Genomic DNA, 23,403 nt, shown 5'->3' on the forward strand with positions numbered 1-23,403 from the left:
AGCCTGGTAGGTCAGTCACTGTGAGTAAGCCCTAGCCCATCTGTGCCATAACCTGTAGGGCTATTGATAAGTTACTCATTGACAAATGTCACATTCTTTTATGGTTCTTATGTGATCACTGTGTAACAAAGCAACCTCAAAACCAAAAATCTAAAAACACAACAGAAAAGCTCCTTCACCTGGGGCTAACAGCATTGTCTCTCTGAACAATGGGGAATCTACTGAGTGTGCTGTGCATGTGAACATCAACCATCCTTTGTCTGCAACTGGAAGAAAGATAAGAAACTACTGTGCAGAGGTTCATGTGAATGGGCCTCCTCCAATTCCATGACTGACGTGCTTTAGCCAGCCATCAACTTGCCATCGAAAAACCAATATCATTGAACAGGGTCTCTCACTACTTCCAGGGCACCGTATCACCTCCTGCCAGAGCACCTGCACAGAGACACCAAGTGGGGATGTCCAGTGGTTCTGCAGAGGCGGGGGTGGGGGTGAGAGAATGATAAGATTTTCTGACCAAAGAAAGGTACAAGTTCTGTTACTCAAGACCAAGAGAGTGAATGTGTCTGAAGTGGAGGATGTCTATGAGTGAGTCCTGCCTGAGATCTAAGGCAGTAACGCTTTCAGCATCAGAATGAAGGCTTTCTAATCTATCCTGCAGGGAAAAAGGACTTCTGGGTTAAATGGCAGAATAAGGCCGGATTATTGGTGTGAACACAGCCAAGAGGACCAACAGTAACAGACTCCTCCCCAGGCTTGATATACGCAGAGAACATCCTTTGGTTTCTGACTACAGTGGTATTAATTTATGGAGTTCTTTTTGAAACTGAGATCTAGTCATTCCTCAGTTTTGAGTTTCCTACTTCCTATTAAAATGTTAGTGGGTCTCCTGGAAGCTGTGGTTTCTCTGCAATCTCAGTTCAAGGTTTTCTTATCTGTTTTGAAGAAATTGCTTCTTCCTGCCTTGAACTTTCAACTTTGCCCCAATGTGCAACTATTTGGGCATGCGATGACTTACCACAGAGCCACTCCTGGGAACTACGAAACTCCCTTCTTCATCTTGGGACCCACCTGACAGGGTGGTACTGTTGAGAGAAGCATCATCTGTCTAAATGGAAAAGTAAAAGTACTCTTCTTATTCAGGTTAACACTTCTGTGTATTACACTATGTATATATGTTTAGATGTGTGTGACACTATACGAAGTTGTGACTGCCTGGGCAGGGACAAACGTATTCAGTCCTTTAGAGAACACTGCTATGAGTAGCTAAATGCCAGGCCCTTTGACAGACACACTGGCCCCTGTAGCAGACACTGCTATTGTCTGCCACAAACTCCTTTTTTCCTTAACAATATCTTTTTTAAAAAGATTTATTTATTTATTTATTTGAGACACACACAGAGAGGCAGACACACAGGTAGAGGCAGAAGCAGGCCCCCACGAGGTGACTGATGTGGGACTCGATCCCAGGACCCCAGGATCACACCCTGAGCCAGAGGCAGAGGCTCAACCACTAAACCACCCAGGCATCCCTCCTTAACAGTATCTTGGTTTCATTCCAGGAGTTAAACCAAAGAACTTCATTTCTAGGCATATTCAGTAACATGATAGGAATAGCATAGCAATGACCTTTAGGCTGTCACCTCTAAGTTGAAATCTTGTGTTAGTAAATGTGTCATTTTGAGTAAGTACTCCTTGGATTAGATTTTGTTCCTTACAAAATGGCTTCTTTGCAGCTAGGAGTGATCATGTGACAAGTGTGTTCAATGAGAGGTAAATGTAATTTTACCAAGAGTGCTTCCATAACAGCTAGGCTTTCCTGACCAAAAGGAATAGGTTCAGCTCATGTACATTCATGATAGCACTACAGGTGACAGCCTAGTGTTGCCAGCTATCTTATTTGAATAAGGATGACGTCCATGGCAATGGACAACAGAGGTAGAGGATCAAGCCCACTTGGGTTTGTGCTAAGGCATCATCTAATACCTTGCCAGACTTGGACCACCAAATCTCCATGTGAAGCAAAACAACTCCAACCCTTCCATTACATATGGCCAAACACGTCTAATCTTAGTTTTGAAACACTCCCCATGATTATCTTTTGCAGTGCCCAGAATTCAGTAGCAACAGTATCAGGTTATGTTTTTCATTTATAAAGCTAGAAATAAGAGATTTTTTATTTAGTGGGCAATGGCTTCACTAAAATTTAAGACATAAATATTCTTTACTGAAGGAAGCTTATTACAAAACAGAATGTATTTGATACTTATGAAAACATACAGTATTTTTTTCTTTTAAAAAACTGTCATTTGGGGCACTTGCGTGGCTCAGTCACCTAAGCACTATGGCTTAGTGATCTGATCTCAGGGTCGTGAGATGGAGCCCTGTGTTGGGCTCTGCATTGGGCATGGAGCCTGTCTGAGATTCTCTCTCTCCCTCTCCCTCCGTTCCGCCCCCCACACTTCTTTCTCCTGCTCTAAAAACAAAATAAAAGCCTATCACACACCTTGCTTGACTAAATTTTCTACATTTCTTATAGACAATAGGCTACTTTATTATAAAATGAACAAAGAGTCTTTTATTGAGAGAGAGAGAGTGAACGCACACACGAGTAGGGGGAAGGATAGTAGGAGAGGGGAAAAAATAATCTTAAGCAGGCTTCACACCCAGCATGGAGCTCACAACAGGGCTTGATCTCACGACCCTGAGATCATGACCTGAACTGAAATCAAGAGTAGGGACACTTAACTGACTGAGCCATCCAGGCGCCCCAAGAACCTTTTTTTTAAGGGACAAATAAAACCTGAGAACTAGTATAAGAAATTTAAGTTAAGATAGCGGACTGAAAATTATCTACTCCCCTCCCATTTCCATCACTGAAAGTGGCAGAAAACATCTATGTTTTTAAAGGAGGACATTTTTTATAGCACTGGAAACCAGCAAAGAATTCCACAGCAGACCACCTCAGAAATTTCTAGATAAAAAAAACAAATATAATTGGTTTGGTAAAATAAAACTCTCTACCCAAGAGTAGCATAAAAGAATATTTCTAGAGAGGGAGGAGAAAAACACGTAATACGGAACTGTACAAGGAATAGAAAGGGTCCCGAGTAAATAGTTAAAAGTGTTTGCAAAATAGAAGCCAAGTGGACCAGCCCCTTAAATATGTAGATAACCCCTAAATACAATGCCGGAAAATCTCCCAAAATGTAGCCCAAATAAAATGAACTAATTGCCCTGAGGGGTGGGTTCCCACTGTGAATATACGGATCTAAGAGAGAAGGAAATCAGCAGGCTGCAACAAAAGACATGCAGGGGAGATTGAAATGAAACCAATTTTGCCTGGAAGTAATAAATTAGGTTCTTCATCCCTGTCACCGGTTTGGCATCTGGGAATAATGTTTACTATCTGCCTGCTCTGACATCTCAAAGTCAAGTACACCCCACTTATAAGAACACACAATCAGTAATCTTGGCCTTTGGGAAAACTGATCTGCTCAAGTGCAGAGGAAGCATACAACAATTTACTAATCAATTAAAAATTAATAAAGTCCTGTACCATGATTCTACAGAGGACTTTAGAGACCACAGTGCTGTAGTTTCACCTGACAGTGTGCTGGTACCTTCTGCCTCGTAGAACACTTTCCACCCTATCCTTCCTTGGATGGAGTATCTGGTGGGTCATCTCACCCTCCTGCTGTGACAGTATTCTCAATGGATGGCAGTACAAGAGAGGGACTGGGGAGCTGGACAGGAAAAAACACTCTGGATCCACAGTCTTGGTCAGAAGCTCTCTCTGCACTGGAGGAAAAACCTAAAAGCTGAAACACCTGCTGCACCCCCCCACACCCCCATCAGGAGATGTGTACTTCCCGGACTAGATGGTTCTCACTTAGGCAGACACTTCACTGTTTGCGTCACTTATTATTACACATTCTCAAAGCTGACATTTATCCACACAAAATGTTTATATTTGAAAAAATAACTGGAAAAAACTAAATATTTATATCTTAGTTGATACTGAGAATATTGAAAAAAAATTTACATGGTAGTCTGTTATGTATGAGCTCACCCCTGAGGACCAAGCTTTAGTTGACAACATCCTTTACCCGGGATACACACTCAAAAATTAGTTTTTGTTGTTGTTGTTTCTCCCTATAGATGTTTTAAAAGATAGAATTTAGTTATTTTTTATTTACCTACTAAACTATTCCTTGCTGATTTTATGAGCTATTGGTAATGGCCGGTGGGCGGCCGAGCTATGGGTGATGGCCTGTAGGTGTCTTTTTGGCCAAAAATTTAAATTACATTGCATATTTACCTCATGAGAAATAATAATACATATCCTTTACATGAAATGAATGTTCATGGTGGCATTAGGCATAATTGCTCAAAACTGGAAACAATCCAAATGTTCATCATCATGTGAACAGATATACCAATCATAGTTTATTTATGTAATGGATTACTAATAGTATTAAAAGAACCAAACTACCATCACATGCAGCAAATGGATAAACCTAAAAGTTACTGTGAATGAAAAAAGCCAGACACAAGAGTGCATTTTGTATTTATAGTTCCACTTTTATGAGAGTTAAAACCAACCTAAGGTGTTAGAAATCACCAGAGGGCTTGCCTAGGCAGAGGAGGACAGTCAGGTGGAAAAGTCCTCAGAGAGATTTCTGCAGTCATGGAAACGTTCTTTCTTTTGACGGACTTATACTTTTTTGATGGACTTGTGGTTATATGGGTAAAAACATATGTTGGAACTAACTGAATTACAGACCTAAAATACATGCATTTATTGTTTGTAAATTATACCTCAGTAAAAAACATAAAATGATTTGATTTCCTTAAAAAATTAATTCTTCTTTTCAGTGTGATTTAAGGGGCAATTGCTACTATGAACCAAGAACCCACAGCTATACTAATGGAAAAAAAGTTGTTCTTGAGAAATAAGATTTTGTTCACTGAAATTTAGAAAAAGAGTGAGACGAGCTAAAAAATCACAATCATGATCAAGGAAAAAACTACTAATCTGGAAAATAAAGATGAAGAAACACAGCAAACAGACTAACATGAGAGCAAATTTAGGAGATATGAAATTCAGGGGTGCCTGGGTGGCTCAGGTGGTTAAGCATTCGACTTGATTTGGGATCAAATCTCAGGATTGTGAGATGGAGTGCTAGGCATGAAGCCCGCTTAAGATTCTCTCTACCTCTGCCCTTCCCTTCCCCACCTCCCCATCCCCTAAAAAAAATAAAGGAGAAGATACTGAAATTCAATTAAAGCAAAGCAACAGTCATCTAACATGTGTTCTAGAATGGTGGAGACACAGAAAATGGGAAGAAAAAGATTACTTAAGACATAAGAGAATTGAGTGTCTAGAAACTGGAGGGAATGAAACAGGTAGAAAGAACCTGCCAAGCAGAGGCCAAAATGAATGAAATAAAGGGAAGATCCTTATTAAAATTCAGAACTCCAGGAATAAATTCAAAATAAATTAAAAATTCAAAAATTGGCAAGGTAAACAAAAAAACTTATTTATGAAGGAGTGAGTTTCAGGCAACTAAAATAAAAGAAAAACAAATAATGTTAGAGTGCAATAGTCAGTCAATGATCAATAAGAAATTCTAATATAAAGATTTTCCAGGACAGCTAAGATTTTCTATTAGTAATGGTCAATCAGTTGACACATGTTCCTATCAGGAACATCAACATGGTATCTAGAGTTTGCTAACCATCCTATAAATATAAGGATTAAATCTGCATGCTATGTTGGCAACATAAAAGGGAAAAGTCAGAAGTTCATGCTAAGGTTGGCACTGCACTGTCCTGCAGTTGTACCAGCACTAGTCTACCCACCGTTAGTTTACCCATTTTGTGACTAACACAAATTCCTTCTCGTTTAAATCAAAGTTCTTTAGATTTTCTTTTCCATGAAGCAAACATAGATATAACTGACATGTTTTAACACATGCAATGATTCTATTCTGCAGTGAGTTATGAATCAATAGCAGGGATAGCCATTTGAATTTTACTTAAGACACTGGAAATAAACGAGGTTAACTACTTTGTTTTTTGAATAAACTAACACCTCAAATGACTAATTCATTTATGTAGCCTGCACATTTTATCTATATATGAAGTGATTTGCAGAGGTTTGTTATGATGGTAAACTGGGCTGTAAGACTTTTGTAAATGCCCAAATTCAGTGGCATCTGCAATTTAGAGTCAAGGGTGAATCACATATAATACATAAATAGACTATTTCTTTATTTTAAGTAGATTATCACAAAATAAATACTGTGGATGTTAATAAAATCGTAAGATGTAATACAGACTCTTTTTTTAAAGGTTTATTGAGGTATGATGTACAATTAGCTGTAAATATTTAAAGGGTAAAGTACACAGTTTGAGGTTGTTTTGAGAAATATGTAGACCTGTGAAACCATCACTACAGTCAAAAAACAATGAACAAAACTGGAACCACAAAAATGTTCTTATACCCTTTTGTCAATCCCTTTTTCCTTCCTATCCTCATCCACTCTCAGGTCCCCAGGTAATCACAATTTTCTTTCCTTCACTATAGGTTAGTTACATTTTCCTTAATTTTACATAAATTGAATCCTTTTGGTCTGGATTCTTTTACATGGCATAACTACTTTGAGATTCATCTACATTGTACTTATCAATAGTTCATTGCTTTGTATTGCTGAGTAATGTTCCGTTGTATGGATATACCAGATCTGTTCATCCATTTACCTGTAGATAAAAACTGTTCCCAGTTTTGGGCTATTATGCTAGAAAACATTTGTGAATAAGCCTTTGTATAAATATACATTACATATGAGGAGAATAGTTGGGTCTGTGGTAGGTATATGCACAACATTTTATGAAGTTGCCAAATTATTTTCCAAAGTGGATGGACCATTTTATATTCCCCCTAGCAGTGCAGGAGAGCATCAGTTGCTCTGCAGCCTTAGCACCAGTAGATATGGTCAGCTTTTTTCATTTTATTCATTCCACAGGTTATGTGGAAATAAATCACCGTGGCTTTATTTGCATTTCCACACTCACTAATGATACTGAGCACCTTTCATGAGCTTATTTGCCATCCACATAGTTTTGGTGAGGTGTTTATTCAAATCTCTTTCCCATTTTAAAAGATAAGAAAAGACCAAACAAATTTCTACTACTGGAAAGCTCAATGTATATTCTTGAAAGAGAAAAGATTATTTATTTTCAGAAGTAAAGATTTGCGTGGTTAAGGGAACTAAAGGTTAAATACCATCAGGGAGCAGATTGGGGATAATTTTTAATAGCAAAGGAAATTTTCTATTATTTCTATAAACAATTGAGGTTATATTCTGGGATTAAATGGGAAAGTTACATCAGATGATCAAATCGCTCTTTCCTAATATCTAATACAGTGAACAAAACATAACAATAATAGGAAAAAGGATTCCCAGCAACATTTACATTGAGTGGTGACTGGACAGAGATACTCTAGGAATAACATAAACTCTTTTCTATAATCCAACCCCCCTTCTCATCAAAAAAACCACTAATGGGGATCCCTGGGTGGCGCAGCGGTTTAACGCCTGCCTTTGGCTCAGGGCGCGATCCTGGAGACCCGGGATTGAATCCCATGTCGGGCTCCCGGTGCATGGAGCCTGCTTCTCCCTCCGCCTGTGTCTCTGCCTCTCTCTCTCTCTCTCTCTCTGTGTGTGTGACTATCGTAAATTTAAAAAAAAAAAACACTAATGAAGAAAATAAATGAAGAAAATTTTGAAAAAGACAACTATCATATCCAAATTATGAGAGAAGACAACCAAAAGTGTGAGTAACCACACTTTCAATATATGCATATCCTAACAAAGACTCTCCCAACACCATGTAAGGAAGGAGGAGAGAACCTATTGGATCCACCATCCTGTCTTTTGCTATCTGGGAGGAAGTTAGCAGAAGGAATATAAGGACGGAAAAAGAAAAAAGAAAAGAAACTATGTAACTTCCATCAAACCAGAGAAAGGATAGCTTATAATAGGAAAGCACATAGAAACCTGTGATAAAAGGCTCTGGGCTGAACCATAAATGAAATCACCTCTCCTGGTTGGAAATGGATATAAACTCCATCCTCCTCCTCAGGCTTGCCCACTCTGCCCTCCTCCAAGTCATGTGGGAGAAGTGCAGATGCGGCAAGTAGGGAGATGGGAAAGGAAGGGAGGCACTGGACACCTGGGGTTACGGGTATGGTCAAGAAGGCCTGATGTTCCCCTTGCACTGGATAAGCAATAGAAACCTGAGGACACCTGCCTCTCCTCCAACAGATTAATGGAATTAACACTCTTAGGAGAATTTTTTTTAATAAAAGAAAAAAGGTAAAGAAACTAGATCTGCCCCAGAAAAGGCACATAATCATTGGTTTTCTGGGTATTTATCTGTTTTTATAGAGAATGCGGTTATTTGTGGGTTTAACTATTAAGCTTGGCTTTATTTACTACTGAGTATTTTCCTGCAAATTGATTAAAGGTAGACAGGTACATTGAGAGCTGTAGCTGTCCAGCCATCTTAATAATGGTGAGCCATTTTGAAGTTTTGCTTGATTGTCTTGAAAAAATGACTTCTTCATTCATCCTTACCCCCAGTTTTCCTGCTGTAACTTACCAAGGAACCACTTGTTTTGATAACGCCTGGCAGCTCTTCTTCCTCCTGGGTGCCATCCAACTGAGCAGTATGGCTGTCACAGGGGTCACTTGGCTAATGAGAGAAATGAAAGTCATTTGTATCCAGGCATATCTGTCCCAACATGATTGTTTATTCAATTATACATTACACACGACTCTACAAATGTATAGCCATGTGGTGATAAATGGGAGTTAATGACTACCTGGGCAACGGTAATGGCATTCACCAATTCATCCACAATTATCCTAATCCTTATACACGCCGTGTTTTACAGAAGAAGTTGGGTCTCAAAAGCAGACACTGTTAATTGCCTCCCAAAATCCACCTTTCTTTTCTTCTTTAAGTTATGAGTATCACGATCTGCTCCAAGATGCTATGCTAAACTAAAAAGACTAAAGTGTGATCATATAATGGCTATGACCAATGAGATACAAGTAGAATCCTACTTGGTAGAGCATCTAGGAAGGCTAATGTTTTCTTGTTAAAGTGGATCTATCCACTGATGCTTCTTCATCACATGGACATGGTGCCTGAGATACCCAGATACTCTATAAGCATTAAATATTAGTCCATATGCTAAGTGGTGCACAATGGAAAGATGAAAAAGTTGGTAGATCCATGCTAAAAGATATCAGCCACACCAGCCTCAGACTTCTTATTTTGTAAGGACAATAAATCTCTAATTGTCTAAGTCATGAAGCTTACTGATTAAACTATGCCACTTTAAAATCAGACTTTATGACTTTTTGTAATGATTTATAAATCAGCAAGAGTAGTCAGTTTTTTTTCAATTAAGAAACTGGAAATACATTGGATTGACAATCTCACAAATACATTATGATTGAACCAAGTATTTCATTCCCATTCACTGAATATTGTAAAAGCTCTAATTTTCATGATGCAGCAAGGGTATTTTGGAGACTACTCTGTAATAGATGGCATTATAGGTCTTGTGCACATACTTTAAGGTTTTTAGCAGCATTTGTGATACAATGGCATTCCCCTAAATAAAATGCAATTATTCTATTCCATGACTGAAACAATATTTTGCCAAATTAAACACACTGGATATTAATGAAACCATTAAATTCTACATGAGATTTCAGAAACTGTTATTTTTCACCTGCTTTTCCAAATTTTCTAACTTTTCCTCAAAGTGTATGCATTATATTAAGAAAAACAGACATCCGTATTGAAGTGGAAACAATGCTAAAGAGGCAGTACAAGAAACCATGTCAGGACAGAGGACTGAGAGCACACCACTCAACAATCACTCAGAATTAGAGAAAGGTGTGTATTGCTATAAGAACAGCTGCAAATGGCACTGGAAACCACTAAGGTGTCCTAATAACAAGTAAGAAATTCTTGGAAGTTCCTGGGAAGTAAAATGTAAACAATTTATTTTGAAATTATATAGAACTTAGCCTAAGAACAGCATAAAACAACACTGCTGGCAAGGAAAGGATAAATCTACAAAAAGCAAACATACAAACAACCAAGTAAGCTCAGTGTGAAAATTTCAAAGAGCAGGAATGGGCTTTAGCTCAATGGCCACAATAATTTATCATAAAGTGTTTCCTCAGGGGAAGGACTATAAAGACCTCCCAAAGGTTCTCTTTACACTGAAGAGCAGGCAGTAGCACTGTGGTGAAGTGAACCACCTGCCTTGGGAAGTCGTCCAGGGTTGAGATCAAAACACATCTCAATATCAGATTATTCTGGACCTCCATGAAAGTCAAGGAAGGAAGAAAAAAAGGAAAACATCAGTTTTGTCTTGGATAGCAAGAAATGAAGTCATTCAACTCTTTCCCTTTGTTATGTGCTCGTGTGTGTGTGTACATGTGCACATGAGCGTGCATACTCACCCATACGTACAGTTAAATGAACTTCCATTCACACACTGTTCACATACCTTACTGAATTACACAGTGCCCAAAATCAGCCCACTTATTCAATAAAGAATCCTTTGGGAAAATATCTATATCATGGCAGAGAAATCATATAGCAACCACAAATCCTAAGTCATTGATGAGTCAATTTATCCCATTAATAAATATAAATCAATCACCAAAAACCATCCATTGGAGAAAATTAATCAAATGAAAAAGCCACTCATGGCCAAAAATCACCATTCTAAAAAAGTACAGTGATAAACATTTTGGGGGGAAAAAAATGAGGTAAGGGAAAAGGCTTAAAATAATTTCAGAGAGATTTGAGAAGATATTATAACATAAATCAGGACTACCACAATAAAGGGGAAGTCAGTGAAAAAGAAGGAGTTCTTATGAATTAATGATATGACTATTGAATTAAAAAATCAGTAGAGGCTAAATTATAACCACTCGTGGCAAAAATGAGAATTAGGAATCTACTAAATGATGTAGATAAAATCTACTAGCATACAGAGCAGATAGGAAAAAGACAAGGAAATATAACAGACAATTTGAGAACTATGTGAGTTTAACATGAAGGCAATGAAAGGAAGAATAGAGAAAATGGAAATAATAAAATAATTAAAGAAATAATGGAAAGAGAATGCCTGGAACTGAAATAAAAGGAACCTTCTTCAGAAACGAAAAACTACGTGTTCATCATAATTTTTAAAAAAGATGTCAGGGGCACCTGGGTGGTGTGGTCAGCTGAGCATCCAACTCTCAATTTCTACTCAGGTTGTGATATCAAGATCATGAGATCATGCCTTGTGTGGATCTCCGTGCTCAGTAGTCTGCTTGGGTTTCACTCTCCCTTTGTCCCTCCCTACAACCCCTCCACCCACAAACACATGCACTTGAGCTCTCTCTCTCTCTCTCCCAAATATATAAATATATAAACCTTTAAAAACTAATAAAAATAAAAAATAATTTTAAAGAAAGGATGTCATATCCTGATGACAGTTCAGGGCTCCAACACTAATGATATATGTAAAAGGCTTCCAGAAATATAAAAATGAGAGAAGAATACAAATAAAGGAATAAGATTTAGAAAGACATCAAACTTCTCAACATTAACATTATATGAAAAAGCAAAGAGATTAATATTTACAAATTTCTGAAAAAAATTAATATATAGGATCCAGCACTTTGATACTCACCAATTTAGGATTTAAGCTTTTTTTGGATATGAAAAATTTAATAACCACAGATATTTCTTTCCAGATTTGCTCAAAGGATAAAAGGCACAATCTGCTAAGAAGATGTAACATTTTGTAAAATATATAATTATGCAAATTAATGTTTGTACTATTCTCTGTAGTCACTCTACTATGTTAGCCCTCACCATAATCCTGGGAAGAAGAACAGTACTCGCTTTCTCATTCTAGAAACTGGCCAGTAATTCAGAGGTAGGGCTGGAACAAAACTTTAACGTTCTCTGCTGTCTCACTGCAAGATTTCTTCACATGTGTTTGGCACCAAATATGCCCCTTTATTCACCTTTAAAAGGTGATAATACCTTCAGGGAACTGAAATACACAAAATAGTGATAAAAGGGAAAAGAAACAAAATAAGCCTAGACTAATCATGAGAGTCCATGGCCAGGGTGATGTGTTGGGGGTGGTATATAAGACTTCAAGTAAGGCTCACTCTTCCATGCTGCCTTGACAAGTGGTAAAGGTGGAAGAATAAGTGGTCTAACTACAAGCTCCCCTCCTACTCTACTCCCTCACATAAGCTCCCCTAGACAGACAATGCTCCTTATCCAGGGGACCAGAAACAATTCCTGCTTATCCCTGAGTAATGGGCTTTGGTTCCCTGTCAGCTGGTGGAATTATTCAAACAAGCCAATCATATCTTCCCATGGGAACCAAAAGGTACTTCACTCTCTTGATACTACCAGCCCCTGGTTATTCACTCTGTTCCCAAGTGCACCCAATATGCGGCTTTGTGCAGTGTCCTCCTCCCCAGGCTGTGAGAACATGTGATAATAAATTGCTATTGATGTTGTCTGTCCATTCTTGAGTGTCAAGCCACCCCTATAATGCTAGCGTGGGAATCATTCCCTAACCCACAGGGTGAAGAGGAGGCAATCAAAATAGTGGACAGAGTCAGCTAGGAAAAGGCTGATAGAAATCCACTATTTGAGAACACTCGTATATACTCTGCATACCCCTCCTCTGGCTGGTCTGAAGGAATAAAGAGCAGACAGAGAGGAATCACAACTTGAATCAAGAGTCTTGGTTGGAAGTAAGGTATGTAAGACTCCCTACAATGCAGGAGCAATCTAAAACCTGAGGACACTTGCTGCCAATTCAACAGAAAGAGTAAAGACTTCTAACTAAATGGAATTAATACTCTTGTGAGAAAATAATGAAATCAGAAAAAAAAAAAAACCTAGTGACAAAATTTATAAAATAGGATTGCTCACAGCCTGGATGACCACATTCCACCTCCAGAATTTGACCTACCCTCAAGAAACAGAGAACACAACAGAAACTGGCCACATCCAAACCTTTAAGCAAAATTTGGAAGGAACTAAGAGCTAGTCTGTGTTGGGACATTTTTTTAAGAGACAGGATGTCCCACGTAAAATATGAGTAAGATGAAAATAAACGATATAGAAACTAAAGATCAGGGGATCCCTGGGTGGCACAGCGGTTTAGCGCCTGCCTTTGGCCCAGGGCGCGATCCTGGAGACCAGAGATCGAGTCCCACGTCGGGCTCCCGGTGCATGGAGCCTGCTTCTCCCTCTGCCTATGTCTCTGCCTCTCTCTCTCTCTCTGTGACTATCATAAATTTAAAAAAAAAAAAAGAAACTAAAGATCATTATTCACTAGATCAAGGAAGAAAAAAAAAACTAGAGTTCAGGAGAAGGTAACATAAAAGTCATAGCAGAGGAAAACCTCTCATAGTAAATTTTCTGCTGTCATGAGTCCAAGTGGAGGCAGATGTCAGTAAGCCCAAGTCCTTCTATGTCTCCTACTCTGGGTGCATCACTTCAGTAAGAGGAACCAGGCCTTATGCCAAGTGGTACAGGTAATGGCATGGGACTCATCTCACAAAGAAAAGCCTTCTCCTGAGATCATGTCCTTGGCAGTTATGAACTCAGGTTAGCACTCTTTGAATCTCTGTACTACAATAGACAAAGTAGGTTCTGATGAAATGTGTTTACTTCCTGTACTAGATAGTGTACTTTTCCCCATTTACTGTTACACATTTAAGATGCTACAGTGCTGTCTCCCATAAAATATTTACAATGAGAAAATAACTAAAATGCCAAAGTATTTCTTATATCAAGAATTAAATCAATATTGAAAGATACATGCAGAGCAGCATAAGACATCGCATTAGGTGCTCAGCAAAAAGAACAAAAGTTTAGCTGATGACCTCCCTGACACGTTGACTTCTGGCTTGGGCTGGAACTGTAGCTGTGGTTTTGTTACTGAGGTGCAGACAGGCCACGTAGTTGTTTGTGGATTAACTAATTAATTATTTATTCCTGAGTTTAAGAGTCTCTGTCTTCTTTGTTATAAGGCAAGTAGGCATTTCACTCAAGTTTTCCTGGCTGCCTCAAAATAATTCATTTTTCTAGCCTCCTTACTCTTTAAGTCCCCTTGCTTTATCTTACCAGTTGCCCATTTCTGCAAGGAATGGCTGATATCCCTTCTTCATCCAGGGTCACATCCAAAAGAGGAACTGGTATACAACAAAAATCATCTGGCTATTAAGAAAAATGAAAGTGCATTTTTATTCAGGCATATTATCCCCAGGGTAATTGTGCGTTTAATTATGTGTTCTGCAAAATATGTGTACATTCACACAGATTTGTGGAGAGATCCACAGAGCTGACTGCTGTGCACCAACACTGAGAGTCCACTACATTTAGGCATAATGAGAGCACTGGTCTCTGTGGACAATACTATTAATTGTTTACTCCAAACCCAATAACCAGGCTTCCTTGAAAGGATCCTGATTTTTTTTTCGGGGATTTTTGTGTCCAACTAAAAAAAATGTTGAATTCTTAGGTTCTCTTGCAGCTTAGATGATCACATTACATTTCTGGGCAATTAAAGGTAACTGGAATTCTACAGAGTAATATTTCCAGGAAACTAAGGTCAGAAAGACAAAGTAAGTTGGTACAAGTCCCAGGAATGGCCAGGAACATGAATATAGTGCTAAGAGTGGCCCAACAAACTTATAAGCAAAAGGATGAAGGATCTATAGGAATGACAAAATAGAAAGCTAGAAGGAAGACGGATTCATGCTAAAGCAAAGGAACACCTACCTTTACTTCTTCCTAAGGAGAGAAAAATAAATCCGTATTTGTATAACTCATGATTTCTTGGGTTTTCTGTTACATGAAGTGAAATGTGTATATAGGCAATATAATTGTTTTTAAAAACAGGGTGCATGATGGGGCTCCTGAGTGTCTCAATCAGTTGAGCATCCATCTATTGATTTTGGCTCAGGTCATGATCTCAGGGTTATGAGATCGAGCCCCATACTGGACTCTCTGAAAATTTTTATGATTTATGAATGTATTCTCTCTCAAACAAACAAATAAATTAAATAAATAAATGCAGGGTGCATGACTATATTTATGCAATATGTCAGTCCCACCCTTGACTAGTTGTTTATCAATTACAAAACTGGAAATAAATTAGATTGACTGTGTTGCTTAATTGAATGTGTTACTGAGAAACATTTGATTCAGATCTTCAGAAACAAATGTATTTGGGCACTGAAATTTCTGCTGATGATGAATAGTAGTACTGTAATCTTTGTATTATGTATCCAGAGGCTGATTTAGTGTATAATAGCTCTGCTAACACAAGGGTTAAATATTCTATTCCTTTATGGCTAGAATTTCTCTGAAAATTATATTTATTTGATATTTAATTAAATCATAAAATTTTATTTAGTCCTATAGAAGCAGTCATTTTTTTACCTTGCTTGCCCATATTTTCCAGTAAAGATTATGTACTATTTTTATAATAATAAGGAAAAACACATTTTTTTGGAAGGAACAAATAAATACTACTGAAGAATCAGCATAGGAAAATTGGATCAAGATAGCGAAATTCACATAGCACTTTCTCCTCCCCCACCAAATCACTGAAAGTGTCAAAAGAGATACCTTCTTCAAAGAGTAGATCTAGAAACCACTAAAGATTTCCATTAGCAGAACAGAAATTGTTGGATGTTCCTGGAAGATAAAAAGCAAGCAAGAATGGTTTGATAAGGGTAGAGGAAAACCTCAGCCTGAAAAAAGCTACAAAGAAAAATGTGTAGAAGATAAATGCTGATCTAGAAAAAACACATATCCAGTATGAGAGTAAAAAGAACAGCAAGGCCTCCCCAATTCTGAAGACAGTGGCCAGAGTAACTGAAGAATGTTTTTCTGAATAAAGAGGCCAGGAAACCTTCCCTCCTTCTAATACTAAACAGTAGGCAGCAGCTAAATGTGATTACAGGATAAAACCCAACAAGTAGTGACAAAATGAGTGCCTGCCTTAGACGCGGGAGGGGAGTTTTCCCAGTGTAGCGGTCCTGGACAGAAAATTAAATTGCCCTTCACTGGAACTTTCTAAAAGAATATAGATAGAAGTAAGACAGAAGTATAAAAAAGGAAGCCAGATTTGCATGAAAAGCAAATAATTATAGTTCTTTAGGATTATCATTACTTTGGCACTGATACCGTATTCATTTGCCTTAAAGTGAAGTGTAACAGCTGACTGTCCACTCACGTAGGCCCAGAGTACATCCACTAGGAGAGTTTCAGGAAGAAAATAAGTCTACATAAGTCTGCATAGAAAACATACAGTCTTTACCTATACTCAAAAATCAATCCATCAATCAACCTAGTCCTCCATTAATAGTAATCAACTCCCACTGATCAAAATCAACCAAATAGGGATGCCTGGGTGGCTCAGCAGTTGAGCATCTGCCTTTGGCCCAGGGCGTAATCCCAGGATCCGGGATCGAGTCCCACATGGGGCTCCTTACAGGGAGCCTGCTTCTCCCTCAGCCTGTGTCTCTGCCTCTCTCTCTGTGTCTCTCATGAGTAAATAAATAAAATCTTAAAAAAAGAAAAACAACCAAATAATAGTAATGTAATGATGCCAAAAATAAACAGATGACCCTGAAAAAAACAGTAATTCAAGGAAAAGACCACTTTGGAATTTAAGGCTTAATTTAGTACATGGAGAATACAAAGAGGCTCCTGCAGCCAAGAAACAAGAGTAGATCATTAAAATACAGAGGAAGTCAGGGGAAAGGAGAGGCTTCAGGAAATTAACAATATGGCTATTAATTTTTTAAAAAATTAATGAAAGCCTGAAGTATTGATAACCACTATGGCCAAATTACTGTTATATTAAAAAAAAAAAAAGTTGTTGAAGGGATAGCCAAGAATGCAGAACAAACATACACACAAATAAAGCTTAGAGAACAAGAAAGCATTTAAGAGATACTGAGGTTCAATCTAAACAATGTAACAGTCATCTAACAGGAGTTCCAGGAGATAAGTGAGAAAAAGAAGGGAATAAATGCTGGTTTTAAATGTTAGAAGACAATATGTAGAACCTAAAGAATGAATGAGCTCTCATATTGAAAGAGCTCACTTAGCAATGACCAGGATGGATGTTTTAAAAAGGTAAAACTGGTAAAATTGCAGGGTTCCAATAATAAACATAAGGTTCAAAAGGCTTCCACATCTGTATACAAAGGAATGATCTGTAGAGATACAGTGCTTTCCCACAGCCAACAGTGCACGAAAGAAGACAATAGATAAGTATCTCCAAAATTCTAGAGGAAAATTATTCTCAGCATGGGATTCAACGTGCAAAAAATTAAGAAAAGACTACCAAAATCTACATATTTGTCTTTTAAATTACTAAATTTAAATCTTCACGAGGTAAGTTCACTGAGTCAGATTCCTACGTCTAAGATTAATGCAAACTCACCTTATGAAACCCATGATGTTAAATCATTAAGAAAGTGAAATGGAAACTTCAGGTGACTGTTTTATTAATGCACATAAATTATGACAAAAAAGAAAGAAAGAGTAGTAGTGAATGGGGAGTGGGAGAAACAGAGAAACACACACACACATAGAGACAGAGAAGGAAGAAGGAAGAGAAGCACGCAGACCAGGACAGGCAGGTACTTTGGGAAAGAGAAGGAGGGAGGGAGAAATTGATATTTATGCTGTCAAATTCAGATAGGAAACTTAAAAAGTTCAGGTACATTTCTAAGAAACTTCCAAGTCTACTTACTTGTAGAAGCAGATGTTGAATTTTTGAGGAAGAAAATCCATGAAGATGTTTATCAGGCCTGATATAATTGTATATATACCCTGTTTTTTTTAAAGCTAACTTTATGTGGTTTTTTACATTTTTGATGAAGAACAATCTGAATGCTGAATCTGCATATACAATGCCAGGCTTTCACTGATTTTCAAATCCTAAACTTCTCAGGATAGCACAGGACTTCTACTCTCTGGAATATATGAACTTCCTTTCACCCACAACCACTCTCCCCGCTACACATTCATTCTCTATTCACTCTGGAATGGAGCTTCAGCAGCAAGACTGGAAGAGAGAAGACGACGATGGGCAGGAGAAAGAACACTCAGGGCCATTCCCCATGCCCACAACAAACGTGGTCCTCTTTCTGCCTTTGTTGGAATTAAATACCAGTTTCCTGTACCTGCATGTTATGGAAAAATAAAACACTCTTCATTCATTTTTATGCTTAAAGCCCCAATCAATAAGTGCCCACTTTACATTTCCCTTCAGGGTCTAAGTAAAAGAGGGAGGAACACTGTTTCTTTTTTCTTTTTTCTTTTTTTTTTTTTTTTTTGGTACGTGACTAGAAGTCCAAAGTTTTGGGAAACCTAAAGATACCTGTCTGCATCTTCTTGAGTACCTGCAAAATTCAGAGAAACTATAGATACTCTCCTATTTTGGAGTTTGCTAGGGAAGAGCAAAAAATCTTAGTTTGAAGTAGCTGGAAATAGAAATGGGAAAGGAAGCATGTAGACCAAGTTCTTAGGACTCTCCTGAAATGATCTGGGAGATAAATGTGAAATGACTCAGGGAATTTAAATCAGCAGGGTAAACCTTACCAAAGAAAAGGTTGGCCAGGACTCACACGGCCTAAAGCCCTTGCCCTAGTTGTGGGTGTCACTTTTACTCAACTACAACTCTAGAAAATCTCGCCTTCCACAAAGATACAGGTTTCAACTAGGATGAAAGCTGGAAGACCACAGAACTAAATGCACTGCCACAGTACATAATTTTGTACAATATAAGGTCCTCAAACTGTACTACTCAATACATTAGCTATAATCCATATGTGGCAATTTAGGTTTAAATCAATTAAGATAAAATAAAATTAAAATTTCAGTTCCTTATTCTCACAGCTACATATAGGACACACACTGGCTGTCCCTATTGCACAGCACAGAAATCATTTCCATCACTAGAAAAATCTAAAGGACAGTGCTATTCTAGGGCATTATTAGCACAAATGCAACAGTTAACTTGGAAATATGAGCCACCCTGGCAACAACTCAGTGTGATTAATATATCTAAGAGAAGATATGACTTACAGATAACAACCTAAAGTAACTCAAATTGGAGGTGCCTTCAACCAAGCCTGCTACCCAATGTCCTTGAAGTTTTAATTTATGTCATTATTGGTGTTACATTTAAAAGGTAAGAAACATGGGATCCCTGGGTGGTGCAGTGGTTTGGCGCCTGCCTTTGCCCCAGGGCGCGATCCTGGAGACCCAGGATCGAATCCCACGTCGGGCTCCCGGTGCATGGAGCCTGCTTCTCCCTCTGCCTATGTCTCTGCCTCTCTCTCTCTCTCTGTGTGACTATCATAAATAAATTAAAAAAATAAAAAAAAAAGAAACATAAATCCGAATGACTAACTTAACTTGCCCCAGGCAACTATCTGTAACTACAGCACAATATCAAGTTTCTTTTTCTTTTTCCTACATACTAATTATCCCCAAAGTTCCAAGAATTCTGTCTGCATAGAACCTAATATAGGATCTTGCACAGAGAATGTATACAGTAATACTGGTTGCATCAGTGATGCAGTCACTGATTTCAACGATGCAATGAGTGAAGAAATAAATGAGTGGGAAGGCAGAGCTAACAGTAAAACAGACAAAGTAATAGGTAAACATGACCAACAGCCTCAGAAGTAAAGCTGTGGCCATGGAATTGGTAAGGGTAAGCTGGAATTTCAACCAGGCATTTCTCAGAAAACATGTGATGCTTCCCTTATGGTTTTCTGAATCATTCTCTTGCCCACTTAATTAATGCTGGTATCTCACTTTCTACCATTTAAATTTGTTTGAAAATAAAGGCTACCCTACTCATTCTCCCACTCTAACCTCTTTAAAACTAACCAGCTGAACTTGCTTAGAATACTTTGGACCTATTTCTCTGTTCAGAGAATTTCCACCCAGTGCTAGATTAAGTAAATGCTCTGTGCAATCTATCCATAAAGATTTGTTCCATTACCAAGTAAGTTATTCTCCAACTCAACAAAGAAGGGAATAAATTTAGTGTTGAGAGAGACTGCTATGGGGGGACAAGGAATGATTGCCTAAGTTTCAAATGTGCAAAATTTTGCACTCTGCTGTATGCTTTAGTTGTCTCTAAAAGAGACAAGATGACCAGTTTTTTCTAATATTTTTTTCATGTTCTCCTCAAGCCAAAAATTTTAAGCCATTTTCATTACTTACAGGAGATTCGCTGACTCCAAAGATATCTCTGACATCCCGAACAGATTGTTTGTTCTTTTTTCTCATGGTTTGAGTATAAGTATTATATCTCTTTTTCACGGCAGCTGCTTGGGTTCGAGTTAGCGTAGAGAGCAAGGCTTTGCCATCCTCTTCTTCATCACCCGAAATCAAGGTTGATAAACCCACATCTTGCAACCACTCGGCTTCAAGTTCTCCTTCTGAAAAATAACATTACCAAGAAAAGGTTAGAACATTCTGCATTTGGTTAGATGATGTGTATATCTAAGGCCTGTGCATATCAGTGAGTAGGAAGTGTCAGTAAACACTATACTAAGGTCATCTTGGACCCTGAAGATATCCTAAGTGAAATAAACCATACAAAGATGAATACCATATGATCTCACTTCTATGTGAAATCTTAAACACACACACACACACACACACACACACACAGGCTTATAGATTCAGAAAATAGATTGGTGGTTGCCAGAGGTGGGAGGTAGGACGTAAGTGAAATAGGTGAAGGGAGCAAAAAGTACAAGCTTCCAGTTATAAAATAAGTAAGTCATGGAGATGTAATGTATGCGTTGTGACGGTGATACTGTACTGTATATTAGAAAGTTGCTAGGAGAGTAGATCTTAAACACTGTCATCACAAGAAAAAAATCTGTAACTATGGTGATAGATGTAAATTAGACTTACTGTGGTGACGATTTTGTAATGTACACAAATGCCAAATCATTATGTTGTACACATGAAACTAATAATATGTCATATGTGAGTTATACCTCAATTAGAAAAAAAAAAAGACCATCTTTTTTTCCAGAGTAATCAGAGTAATCCTATGGAAATAAATCAAAAACCAGTATATTTTTTTAAAGATTTATTTATGTATTTGAGAAAGAGAGGGTGCGTATGAGTAGGGGGAGGGGCAAGAGAGAGAAAGAAAGAAAAGCACACTCCTTGTCAAGTGCACATGGAGCTTGACACAGGGTTCAATCCTATGACCCTGAGATAATGACCTGAGCCAAAATCAAGAGTCAGACACAACCAAATGAGCCACCCAAACACCCTGTATGATATTTTTTAAAGAAGTCAAATTTTAAAGTATTTTCTAGAAGAGTAAGGTTAATTGGTAAATTTAGTAAGGTGATTTTCTTTGCCAGAGTGTTAGATATAAGCCATATCTGGACTTCGATTCTCAAACAATGATGAAATATGAATATTTAAACTAAAACTTTAATAGAAAAAGGGTGGTTTCGTAGTACAGGAAAGGGTTTTTTAATCACTCAAATGTTGGTTCAAATCCCAATGCAAACATTTACTGGGTGAATGGCTTTGGAAAATTTTTAGATATCTCTAGGCTTCAGTCCTATTGGCAAAATTGAGGTATATAATGAGATGTATTAGGTTGCTATAAGAATTGTTTTATCAATTTATTCATGAGAAATGGCAAACAGTCTGGAACAGAGGATGAATTCAATAGATATTCATACTCTCTTGCTTTTCTCCATAGTCTGAACATTAGGTAATCTTTACTTTTTTTTCCCAGAAGGCAATTAAAAAAATTTGAAATTCATCTAATGAGGGTTAATTGCTATTATAAATTAGGTGTGCAGAAATAATTTTAAAAATTCAGAATAACAACATTAGGTAACAGAAAATCCACTACAGATACATTTCTGGGAATTATGCTAAACAGGCACTACTTAAATAGATTTGTTTAAAGAGCAGATTAGATTGATTTGTAAATAGCCTGTCAAGTCATAAGTCCAAGACTCTCGGGACTCTGCTTACATTATTGCATCACTGGTATACAAACAAAGCCTTCTAAACATACTTTACAGGTCCAATTTCTTAGCTAAGCAATCTTTTCTCTGCTATCTTGTTTCTATTGTTCATTTCCTTTATAAGCTATCCCTTTAACAGAAAATGCAAAGGTAAACATAAGCTTACTAACCCTAATCTAAAATAATAAACCTTTTAAATTAGTGAGTTATGACTGAAATCTTCCTTTACTTAAGCCTTAGATAAGATTTTCACTTTTTAAGACAAAATTTACAAATGTAGTTTAATATTAAAATTTTAAAAATTGGGACGCCTGGGTGGCTCAGTGGTTGGGTGCCTGTCTTTGTTTCAGGTCGTGATCCTAGGATCTCAGGATCCAGGATCGAGTCCCACATTGGGCTCCCTGCATGGAGCCTGCTTCTCTCTGCCTACGTCTCTGCCTCTGTCTCTCACTCTGTGTCTTTCATGAATAAAAAAATAAATCTTTAAAAAAAAGTTTTAAAAATTAGATTTCCCCTCCACCTCTATAAACAGTAATCAAATAATAGATCCATGAAATATGAATATTTAAACTAAAACTGTAATAGAAAAAGGGTGGTTTCGTAGTACAGGAAAGGTTTTTGTTGTTGTTTTTTCAGGAAAGCGTTTTTTAATCACTGAAATGTTGGTTCAAATCCCAATGCAAACATTTACTAGGTGAATGGCTTTGGAAAATTTTTAGATATCTCTAGGCTTCTATTCAAAGAATAGAAGGAAGGAGAAATTGTGGAGTTAACATATGCTAGAGGTGAGGGTAGTCTAAATCCTTGTACTCAGACTACCGAATCTGTAGAATATACATTTTTCATAGGAAAGAAAAATGTCGTAGAGATCAATGTTACTCCTGTAACAATACTAAATTACAGAAATCACAATCCTGGGTCCATGACTCCAATTGGTAAATATATAACTTCCACATAGAATATGTCTTTGAATTTCAACTCCATACATCCAACTACCCTCCCAACATCTACTTGACTCTATTAATAATATATCAAACTCAACATGTTCAAATCTGAACACATATTCTTCATTCCCAACTCTAGGTCTCTTTCAGTATCTCACATTTCAGTAAATGAAACCCACCCCCATCTATCTAATTCAGCAAAAAATACTTTGGGAACATTATTGGCAACTCCCTCTTTCATACATCAAAACCAATACATAACCAAGTCCTTCTGATAT

The 23,403-nt window shown here is 37.6% G+C and overlaps 1 protein-coding gene across 7 annotated transcripts in view; it reads right to left on the reverse strand.

The window, feature by feature from the left end:
- The window catches only part of ARHGAP28 (Rho GTPase activating protein 28), a 203,555-nt gene that overhangs the window by 61,958 nt on the left and 118,194 nt on the right, over positions 1-23,403 (reverse strand). For 2 of the 7 annotated variants that reach the window (XM_072734927.1, XM_072734929.1), the window contains exons 3-6: positions 20,392-20,609; positions 14,254-14,346; positions 8,671-8,763; positions 1,019-1,108 (exon numbers count right to left, since the gene is read on the reverse strand). In XM_072734927.1, coding sequence (XP_072591028.1) covers positions 1,019-1,108; positions 8,671-8,763; positions 14,254-14,346; positions 20,392-20,609 — 494 coding nt within the window. The remainder of the gene's footprint in view (positions 1-1,018; positions 1,109-8,670; positions 8,764-14,253; positions 14,347-20,391; positions 20,610-23,403) is intronic. The other 5 variants (XM_026005931.2, XM_026005933.2, XM_026005932.2 and 2 more) reach the window with 3 other exon arrangements.

This window comes from Vulpes vulpes, chromosome 13, assembly GCF_048418805.1.
Source record: "Vulpes vulpes isolate BD-2025 chromosome 13, VulVul3, whole genome shotgun sequence".
Taxonomy (NCBI): domain Eukaryota; kingdom Metazoa; phylum Chordata; class Mammalia; order Carnivora; family Canidae; genus Vulpes; species Vulpes vulpes.